Source organism: Myotis davidii, unplaced genomic scaffold (assembly GCF_000327345.1).
Source record: "Myotis davidii unplaced genomic scaffold, ASM32734v1 scaffold150, whole genome shotgun sequence".
NCBI classification, from domain to species: Eukaryota; Metazoa; Chordata; class Mammalia; order Chiroptera; family Vespertilionidae; genus Myotis; species Myotis davidii.
In genome coordinates, this window is record NW_006283437.1 from 1,366,062 (window position 1) to 1,377,452 (window position 11,391).

The 11,391-nt window shown below is 42.4% G+C and overlaps 1 protein-coding gene across 1 annotated transcript; it reads left to right on the forward strand.

The window, feature by feature from the left end:
• Positions 1-16: 16 nt before the first annotated feature.
• On the forward strand, positions 17-10,295 carry PALB2 (partner and localizer of BRCA2). The gene is made up of 5 exons (XM_015564047.1): positions 17-126; positions 2,272-2,331; positions 2,463-2,565; positions 5,525-5,719; positions 10,224-10,295. The coding sequence occupies exons 1-5, from the start codon at positions 79-81 to the stop codon at positions 10,226-10,228; spliced, it is 411 nt and encodes a 136-aa protein (XP_015419533.1). The 5' UTR covers positions 17-78; the 3' UTR covers positions 10,229-10,295.
• The last annotated feature ends 1,096 nt before the right edge of the window (positions 10,296-11,391 follow it).

The window sequence follows — 11,391 nt, forward strand, 5'->3', positions numbered from 1 at the left end:
GGGCCGGGGCACAGGAATCCGCTAGTCCGCAGCCCCGGGGCCGGCGACGGCTGCTCTTCCCGTTCCTTCTCCGGCCCGATGGAGGAACCTTCTGGGAAGCCCCTCAGTTTTGAGGAGAAGGAAAAGGTGCGGGGGTGCGGGAAGGGCGACTCGGAACTCTGCCCCCTTCCCCGGGATTGCCGGCCGCTGAGTCCCGGCGACGCGGCGCGCTGGCCTGTAGCCTGCGCTCTTCGGCCTCGCGCTGCCCGGGGAGTGAACGTGTGGAAGAGCGCTGTGCTTGCCTGGTGGCATTTAAAGACACTCTTTTTATTTTTTGCAGCACGAATGCATAAATACAAAATGTAAAACTGTAGCTAAAGCTAAAGTCCCCGTCGACACCCTCCCTCCCTCCGCCCCCACACTCAGCCTTAGAGACGCCCACCCACCCAGCCTTAGGCTGGCGGGTGCGGAGGGGCGCGCTTGTAGTCTCTACCCACCAAGAAGTGGGGTTGTTTTTTGGAAAGGAGAGTGTTCATGCAGGTACAGTCAGGATGGTTCTGCAGCTTCCGCTTTCCTTCTCCATGTTTGACATCCATGTTAGTACGTGTTTATCGAGCCGATTTTTTTAGGTTCTGTGTAGTATTGTGCAGAATGGAAGTGCCATCTTTAGCTGTTACTCTGCTGAGACAGGCGGTTCCTGCTTTTGCTTCTGCAACAGTAACAATGTTGCTCCAGCCCTCTGAACTTAGGCTGATATTAGCTAGAATGTATCCTGTGCTGGCTGTTCCAAGCTTTGTGCTACACTCTCCATTCACATTAACTCAACAGTCCTGTTATCCCGGCCTACTTTCTTTTTAACTTCAGAGAGAGGGAGGGGGGGAGGGAGGGAGAGAGGGAGAGAGAGAGAGAGAGAGAGAGAGAGAGAGAGAGAGAGAGAAACAATGATCAGTTGCCTCCCACACTCACCCGGGGATGGAACCTGCAACTTGGGTATCTGCGGTGACAGGGAATTAAACCCATCACTGTTTGGTGTATGGTGACGCCCCAACCAACAGAGCCACACAAGCCAGGGCCTAGCCTACTTTCCAGTGGGGGTGAAAAGGGCATTTACAAGTCAAGATAATTCCCAGATAAGTGATAAGCCTGGTGACTAATAGGACGATGTAAGAAGCAGCCTGGCAGAGATTTAAGAGCACAAACTGGAGAGCTGGACTGCATGGGTTTGAATTACATACCATTTAAACTGTGTGATTTTAGACAATCAGCGTTCCCTCTGAGCTTCCCTTGCCAGCTCCTTCCTACTCAGGTCCAGGTCCAAATGGTCCTTAGAAACGATCTCTGGCCACCCTCTCTACCGCAAAGTCGTCCGTTCCCGTAACTCAGGAGCTCTCATGCCTCCCTGTTTACCTGGTTTGATTACCATGTGAAATCATGTTTATTTGTTTTCTTCTTTACTATCATTCACCTATGTAAGCTTGACCACACTGTATGTCTAGCACCTAGAACAATAGCCGATACCCTTAGGAACTGATACAGCGATTGTCTCCAGGTGGTAGAGATACCTGGACCAATAATTGACAAATAAGAGATTCTGTTTTCACTGAGGGTGACAGCTCTTTTTTGTTATTGTTAATCCTCACCTGAGGATATTTTTTCCATTGATTTTTAGAGCAAATAGGAAGGAAGGGGAAAGACAGAGAAACATCGATGTGAGAGAGACATATCAAATGGTTGCCTCCTGTATGCACCCCAGGTGCGGCCGGGGATCAGGCCTGCAACTGAGAGGTACGTGCCCTTGATCAGAATTGAGCCTAAGACCTTTCAATCCGAGGGCTGACGCTCTATGCACTGAGCCAAACCAGCCAGGGCGAGGGTGACAGGTCTTGCTACTTCGGAGGATCTCACAGAGAGAATGGGAGCTGGGGGAAACAGAGAAGTAAACAGATAACAGTAATAAATACCATGATAAAGAAAGCACAGGGGAGAAGTGGACTGTCTACCTGGATTGAAAAGAGCCTAGAAGTCTTCTAGGGAAATAAAAATCTAAGCTGAGGCTTGCGGAATCAGTAGGAATCAGCAAAGTGAGTTGGGGAGGAAATGCTGCCGGTGAGAAGAACAGTCTGTGCCAAGGTTCTGAGACAGAGGGCTTGGCGCTTTGTGCGAAGTGAGAGTGATGTGGTTTGTGCCCTCCACTGCCTCTGGCTGAGGGACCACTGAGCCCGGCACACATGTCCGGTGGGCACTGCCCCTTCTCTTTCCACTGCTCAGAGTTGTCTGGTGTTTCTCTTTCAGTTGAAGGAAAAATTAGCATTCTTGAAAAGAGAATATAGCAAGACTCTGGCCCGTCTTCAGGTAAGTGAATCTTATTCTCTCAAATTGAGGTATTGTAGTACAAACTGTAAACAATTCTTCATAATACTGAAGGTTTAAAAAAAATTATTTTCCCTTAAATTTGTTCCTTGAGCTGCTTTTGCTTTCTCTAGCGGGCCCAAAGAGCTGAGAAGGTTAAGAGTTTTATTAAGAAAACAGTGAAAGGACAAGATTGCTTGCTCCAGCCAGAAGTTTCACCGCAGCTGAACCACTCAGGTAAAGCTAGCCCACTCACTCACGCTTGCTTTATTATTCATTGTCCAGGGGTATTGGCTGCGGTTCTTTTCCTCATGAGGATGCAATGGACTCTTTAAAGTGTACAATTGGGTGGTTCTTTCTGTATATTCACAGGAGCATGCAACTATCATCACTATTTCTAGAACATTTTCACCACTCCCAAAAAGAAACCCCTTACCCATCCCTGCCCCCCAACCCCTGGCGAGCACGAATCTACTTTCTGTTTCTGTGGATTAACCTTTTCTGGATAATTCATATAACTGCAAACACACAATATGTGGCCTTTGGGACTGGCTTCTTTTACTTAGCATAATGTTTTCAGTGGTCATCCTCCCAGACGTACATACATCCAGACATGCATCATTACCCATTCCCTTTTGCAGGCGAGTAATGTTTCATTGTATAGGTGTACCATCATTTGTTAATCCTCACCCGAGGATACTTTTTCCCCATTGATTTTTAGAGAGAGTAAAAGGGAGGGGGAGAGGCAGGGAGAGAGAAACATTGGTGTGAGAGAGACATGTGCCCCGACTAGGGCCAGGGATCAAGCTTGCAACCAAGGTACGTGCCCTTGACTGGAATTGATCCCATGACCCTTTAGTCTATGGGCCAACGCTCTAACCGTTGAGCCAAACCAGCCAGGGCGATGTACCATTATTTGTATATCCATTCATCAATTGACGGACATTTGGGTTGTTTCTTAATCTTGGCTTATCAGCACAACACTCTAACCAACTAAGCTAACCAGCCAGGGCTATGTTTCACTTTTTTAGTAATTGCCAAACTTTCCTATAGCAGCTGCACCATTTTGTATCCCACTACAATGTGGGTAAGGATTCAAATTTCTCCACATCCTCGCCAGTATTTTTAGTTTGCCATTTTAAAATTATAACCATCCTGGTGGATGTGAAGTGGTATCTAATTATGGTTTTAATCTGCATTTCTCGGTGACTAATGATGTTGAGCATCTTTCCATGTGCTTAGAGGCCATTTGTCTATCTTCTTTAGAGAAATGTCTATTCAAGTCCTTTGTCAATATTTTAGTTAGGTTATTTGTTTTTTAATTCTGGGGTTGTAAGGGTCCTCATACTGTAGCTATTCAACCCTTATTAAATGCATGATTTGTAAATATTTTTTCTCACTCTATGAATGATAAACTATGCTTTCAGTTGGATTGTTTTTTTAGTGCTCTTTTTCCCTCTCAACTTTTAGTAATTATACTTATTGCTTAGTTATTGGAAAGATTTTTTAAAATATATTTTTATTGATTTCAGAGAGGAAGGGAGAGGGAGAAAGAGAGAGAAACATCAATGACAAGAGAGAATCATTGATAGGCTGCCTCCTGCACGCCCCACACTGGGGATTGAGCCCACAACCTGCACACGTGCCCTGACTGGGAATCGAATCGTGACTTCTTGGTTCATAGTCGATGCTCAACCACTGAGCCACACTAGTAGGGCTGGAAAGATTTTAAAATTAAATTTCTACATATGTACAGAGAAATGTGTCTGGCTGGAAGTATTCTAAAAAACAATGGCCATGCCCTAGCTGGTTTGCCTCAGTGACTAGAGCGTTGGCCTACTGACTGAAGGGTCCCAGGTTTGATTCCAGTCATGGGCACATGCCTGGGTTGCAGGGTTGATCCCCAGTAGGGAGCATGCAGGAAGCAGCCGATCAATGAGTCTCTCTTGTCATTGATGTTTCTCTTTCTCCCTCTCCTTTCCTCTCTGAAATCAATAAAAATATACTTAAAAAATGGTCATTTCTCATGTTAATACTTAAGTCATTTATAATCATAAAATTGGAGGCTATTGAAATAGGAATGAGGTATTAAAATTACTTGAGACCTGACCGGTGTGGCTCAGTTGGTTGAGCATTGTCCTGTGCACCAAAAGGTCACTGGTTCCACCCCGGACAAGACACATGCACAGATTGCAGATTTGATTCCCAGGCAAGGGCACATGCAGGATGCAACGGATCGATGTTTCTCTCGTATCAATATTTGTCTCTCTCTCCCCTTCTCCCTTCCTCTCTGTCTCTAAAATTAATAAAAATGTATTTTTTAAAAATTACTTGAGCCCCCCAAAAAACAAACATGAAATAAAATGTTAAGTGAGATATGGGGAGATATTGGTCAAAGGGTACAGAGTTTCAGTTATACAGAATGAATAAATTCTAGAGATCTAATATACAGCATGGTGATAATAGTTAATCCTGCATGTATATTGTGTACTTGAAATTTGCTAAGAGAACTGATCTTAACTGTCCTCAACATACACAAAGACATTGTAACTATATGAATTGATGGATATGTTAATTAACTTGATTTTGGTAACACTTTGCAATGTATACATATATCAAAATATCACATGTACACCTTAAATTTATATAGTTTTTATCAGTTGTACCTCAGTAAAGCTGCAAAAAAATAAGAAAAAAAAATGACTTCAGCCCTAGCTGGTTTGGCTCAGTGGATAGAGCGTCAGCCTGTGGACTGAAGGGTCCCTGGTTTGATTCTCGTCAAGGGCACATGCCTGGTTTGTGGGCTTGATCGCCAGTAGGGAGTGTACAAGAAGCAGCCAGTCAATGATTCTCTCTCATCATTGATGTTTCTATCTTTCTCTCCCTCCCCCTTCCTCTCTGAAATCAATAAAAACATTTATTAAAAAAAAATTACTGCAATAAAAATAGATAATCTTTTAGTTTAAAAGACATTCTAGCACAATTCTGTTTGTTTACATTTATTTAAAATTATTATGATTAGATTATGAAAAACTTGAACTTTGTTTTGCTTGAGTGGAATACATTAACTACTAAGTAAATATTTATAATATTTTAAAGTAATACAGTATTTTTTATGTAATATTTAAAAGTAAATGTGGCATTTCTGGTTTCACTTTAAAGGGAAAATATTAATTATATAAATTTTTCTCCTTAGAAACTAAAACTAAAGTATCTTCTTGTGATGCATTTCAAATCAACACCTGTCTCAATGAAGAAAATGGAGATGTTGAGCCTGAGTCTTCCAACGCTGGACATGGCCCAGTGGAAGGATTACACATGCAGAGAACAGATGATACACAAGAGGATGTTGCCTACAGTGTCAGTGGCCCTGATGGTGAGAAAAGGCAGAGTAAGCTTCCAGGGAGAAGAAAGAAGCAACAGAAGAGAACATTTATTTCACAAGAGAGGGAGTCTTTCTTTGACCCTGATCCACTTACCCTGTCTAGAAAAAAACTTAAGGAACAAGAAGAAATCAATAGAGAAAATCCTGAGACACCTGTAGCTAAAATAAGAACTGACTTTCCAAGTCCTCAGTCTGAACTTCCAGATTCTCAAGCACCAGTTACAGGAACTAATGGAGGGAGTGTTGTAATTCCACCAAAGGCCAAACCACAAAGCAGTGTGGATGCTCTTTCAGGAGGGAATCATCTCCCCAGGGTGTCCCCACCTCCTGTGCATACTCCATCAGACAGCAGTAGTGGTCAGCCCCTTCAACATCGGCCTTCTAAAAGGAACTGTGAACGTATTCCTCATGGCTTAAAAAACATTAGCCCTACCTCACCTGTCAACTTAGAGGCACAGGACAAAAAAATAACTGTCTTTACAGGTAACCCAGAGGTAAATAAAAATGTAAGTCCAAGTGGCCAGCTGCTTAGAAGTCTTGACTTAGAGGCTGATAATGCATATTCTGTAAATGAATTCGCTTATAGCTTATCAGCAAATAAAAACCAAAGCTTAAAAGAACAAGATCACGCAGAGAAGTCTTCAGAATCTCCCAGTAGTGCTCTTGATGGTAGAAATGAACATTTTCAGGAAAGTGAGGTTCTCAGTCAGTGTAAAAGTCTTGGCCCAGAAATAATCTCTCCTGTTTCTGCAGAAAATCAAGCACATTCTTGCACCGTGCTCGAAGGCCTTTTTCCTGCAGAATATTATGTAAGAACAACGCGACATATGTCAAATTGCCAGAGGAAAGCAGCCCTGGAGGCTGTAATTCAAAGTCACTTGGGTGTCAAAAAGAAAGGCATTAAAAATAATAAAAAGGAAGCTACTAAAATTTTAAAATTTTCCAATGAAGAAACTAACCAAGATGAACTTAGGGTGTATGACAGGTGCACAGAAAAAGCAAGTTCAAGAAGTCCTTTTCAGAGATTTCTCTCATTAACTGAAGTCAGCTCTCCCACTGGGCACACCACGGATGATTTTTCTAGGACTTCGGTTACACAGTCATCTGGTAAAAGACACAGAGGGAAAAGAAAGTCAGTCCCCACCCCTACATTACATCATCATGAACTACTTTTGCCCACTTCTGGCGCATCAGGTGTTAATAGGTCCAAGGACAAAGATCAGAATGAAAAAGCAGTTATTCATGGTAAGAGGGGAGTTCAAGGTAAATCAAGGTGTGGTTGAGGATGGTGATGATGATGGCCTCTAAAGCTTCCTATGTTCCTGGCGCTTTCTAAATGTCATACAGACACTAACTCACTGAATCGTCACAGGAGGTAGAATCTGTTTTTATCCTTGCCTTACAGAAGAAACTAAGGCATAAGGAGATTAAAGTGCTTTAATTGATTAAAGTGACAGAACGGGGTTCAGACCTGGCCATGTGATGCTAGAGTTCACTATTCTGGTTGGAAAAGTTGACACTGAGAGGGAAAATATATTGGAAGTTTACCTAAAATTAGTATTCAGGTACAACATAGTCTTTATCCAAGGGTAGAAATATAACTAATATAGAAAGTGTTTCTGAAGTATAATGAAATATGTGTCAGACTCTCACAGGAATGATTGTGGAATAAAATACAATCAAATCTGAGCAACTTTTTTGAGTAAAATAGCCAATATAATCTCTCTGAGCTCTGTGGGATACAAGATTTTGGAAGCTAGCAAGTGAATATTTATTCATTTACTTGCAAGTCATATCTGATAAACTGAGCATGAAAACTGGATAGTTCACTCTGCTTCTGTATTAGAGGTCAGCAAACTTTCTATACAGGGCCATGTAGAAAATTGTGCTCTCTTAGAGCTACTCAAGTAAAGTGCAAAAATAGCCACAGACAACATGTAAATGTGACCATATTCCAATAACACTTATTTACAAAAATAAAACCTACTTTCTCTATGTCCTTGGACTCAGGCCCTGGTCTGTGTGCTATAATTAATCCAAATATACAAAAACCTAACTGACTGAACGACCCATCGCCGTGATGCTCACTGACTACCCAGGGTCAGACGCTAAACACAGGAGCTGCCCCCTGATGGTCAGTGTGCTCCCACAGCCAACCTCCTGCGGCCCCGATTGAATTCGTGCACCGGGCCTCTAGTTAAAAATAAGAGTCATTATGATGTATCATCTTCTAAGTCAATAAGAATACAAAGGAATAGCCGAAACCGGTTTGGCTCAGTGGATAGAGCGTCGGCCTGCGGACTGAAAGGTCCCAGGTTCGATTCCGGTCAAGGGCATGTACCTCGGTTACAGGCACGTCCCCAATGGGGAGTGTGCAGGAGGCAGCTGATCGATATTTCTCTCTCATCGATGTTTCTAACTCTATCTCTCTCCCTTCCTCTCTGTAAAAAATCAATAAAATATATTTTAAAAAAAAGAATACAAAGGAATAGAAAGTAGGGCAATATAAGAATAAACTAGAAACTTTCTTTTCTATATGTTGACATAATCTGCTATTTTAGTACCCAGTAAGCATTTAATCTTCATTTCTTGTCATCCAGCCCTTGGCAACCATCAATCTATTCTATATGGGTTTACTTATTTCATGTAAATGTATTATACAATGTGTGGTCTTTTACATCTGGCTGCTTCCACCTTGCTTTCAAGATACATCCATGTTCTAGCATGTATCTGTACGTCATTCTTTTTTTATGGCTGAATAATCCATTGTGTATATATATGTATTAGCATTTATTCATTCATTATTAGGTGATGGATTCAGATGCATTTTGAATGGTATAGAAGAATTCCAGTCTCTAAGAATCCTATATAATAAAACCCTAATATGCAAATCGACGGAGTGGCAGAATGACCAGTTGCTATGACGTGCACTGACCACTAGGGGGCGCTGCTCAGCCAGAAGCCGGGCTCACAGCTGGTGAGCACAGCAGCTGTGGCAGGAGCCTCTCCTGCCTCCGAGGCAATGCTGAGGAGCAAGCCCAGCTTCTGGCTGGCAAGCGCAGAGGTGGTGGTGGGAGCTTCTGCCTCTGTGGCAGGCAGACATCCCCCAAGGGGTCCCGGACTGCAAGCGGATGCAGGCTGGGCTGAGGGACACACACAACGCCCCTCCCCCCCCGCCCCAGTGCATTAATGCCGTGCACCGGGCCTCTAGTAGTAAATAACTCTTTGCTTGAAAGGGGGTCTAAGTTTTCCTCAGTGAGAAAAGCCAGCATTTTGTAGACTGTATTCTGGTAGTTTGTTGGAGTCATAGTTTTAGAGCAGAAAGGACTTTAGAGATTCTTAGTCCATTTCCTTTCTGAGGGGCCAGGGAAGATGAAGGGCATTGACTTGCCCAAAGTAGCACAGCAAGTCGGTGGCTGAGCTGGGACTAGACCCCTGTCTTCCCCCAACTAACACTGTCAGCACCTGTTTGGGCAACTGCACAAGAAGAGCTGCTAGTTAACCACGAACCTGTGGCTGATTTTTGAACTGTTCACTGAGGTTTCAGGGTCTCGGGGGAGGAAAGTGATGAACTGTTACATCCTGTTGGAGTTCAGAAGTGCACTCTTTGTTGGGGGTTAATGTCTCTTGTTGGGTATTTGTTATTATTGTTCCTTTCTGTTTTAGGGAAGGAAGGTCACTGCCAAAAAGAGGACTCCTTTTCTCCCATTAATAACACCTATTTAGCTTTGGGCGGCGATGCTCCCAGTGCTCCGCCTCATAAGAATGAAATGCTAAGTGTAAAGCAACTGTCGTCTTTTCTCAAAATCACAGACTTTCAGTTACCTGATGAAGAGTTTGGATCTCTTAAGCTTGAAAAACTGAAGTTCTGCTCAGAAAAGCTGATTGAGCCTTTCGGATCAAATGTGTATGGAGAGAGGCATCTGAAAGAGGGAAATTATCTTGTTTTGGAGGAACTGACTCCTAAGCAAATCCACATGGAAATGGAGGACTTGGAAGAGGAACTGATTGTTCTACCAGGAAAAGCACCTGAAATGCCAGAGCCAAAAAGCCAGCCTGGGCAGGCTGCTTGTGACAGGAAGGAAGGGACAGCCTGGCGGTGCCTACGACTCCGGTCCCCAAGCAACACCTTTCCCCACTGAGTCATTCCCTTCCAAAGAAAGTCCGCTCTGTGGAAGCAAATGCCTTGGCTCAGGGGAACATTCCATCGAACAGGTACAATCTGCTTCCTTTGTGACATTTTCTCTGAAGGAGTGACGCACCTCAGTGACTTCTGTGCACATTGGCTCCTCGGTGTTTAAGAATGTTTTGATATGTTTCCTTGATAGGACATCACTGTAAACTTTAAGTTCATTCTGGGGAAATTAAAGTTAATTTAAAAATGTCTTTAATATTGGCTTTGTCATCAGTGAAGCAGTTTGCCATAAGAAGAGGGCATTTTGATGAGTGAATGATGCGGCAGATGTCATACGTAAAGTGTGGATTAATAGTGTGACTTTTGTTTCTACAGACTGAATTAGCAGACGTTCCTGCTTGTGACAGCTTAAACCCAGGCAACCTACAGTTGGTTTCAAAGTTAAAGGTCAGAACACTGTTACCTTCTAATGTGTCTTTGTCTTACATGTAAAAAAAATGTGATGAATAGGAAAATGGAGAATTTTATTAGATAGCTTTTCATTTTTTTAAATAGGTTTTTATTGATTTCAGAGAGGAAGAGAGAGAGAAACATCAATGGTAAGAGAGAATCATTAATTGGCTGCCTCCTGCACCGCCCCCCACCGGGAACCGAACCCACAACCCAGGCATGTGATGTGCCCTGACTGGGAATCAAACTATGACCTCCTGGTTCACAGGTAGACACACTCAACCACTGAGCCACGCCGGCCAGGCAATAGCTTTTCATTCTTAGCTTAATACTATTACATAAATTTGGTAAAAAGGATTCAGAAAAACAGATTTAAGTTCTTTGTTTTTCACAGTATTCACCTATATTTATATTTTGAGATCATCTGAAGAAGTTTGTATGTCAAGCTATTGCCAAGAAAACTTAAGCTCAGTAACTCAACTTATTTAAATAAAAATCAGGCATTAACAGAGGGAGAGAAAGAAAGAGGAGTCATTTGTGACTCTCCTATCCAAATCATCTAATGTTTCTAGAAGAACCACTTAAGGTGATATATCAGAAAATGGGTAGCAGTTCTTGATTGTGATGTAGTGAATGGTTAATCTTTATATGCTGTGTGATGTATGTGGTTCTAAGAAATATAAATTACAATATTCTGTTAATGAGCCCTGGCCAGTTGGTTAGAGTGTCATCCTGATATGCCAAGTTTGCAGGTTCCGTCCCCTGTCAGGGCACAAGAAGCAATCAGTGAATCCATAAAATCAGTGGAACAACCAAGTTGATTTCTCTCTCTCTCTCTCTCCCTCCCTCTCTCCACTCTGAAAAGCAATGGAATAAATATCCTCAAGTGAGGATTAACAAAACAAACAAACCAAAAAAAAAAAAAAAGAGAAAAAAAAACATCCATACAACTCAAAGAGTCTCTCTCAATTCAATAAATGTTTTCTTAAACTGATCATTGCATTAAAAAAACAATATTCTGTTAATGACATTTTAGTAAATCCTGAGAATTAGACTGGACCTGTGACTTAATTACCTTTGTATTCACGGTGTA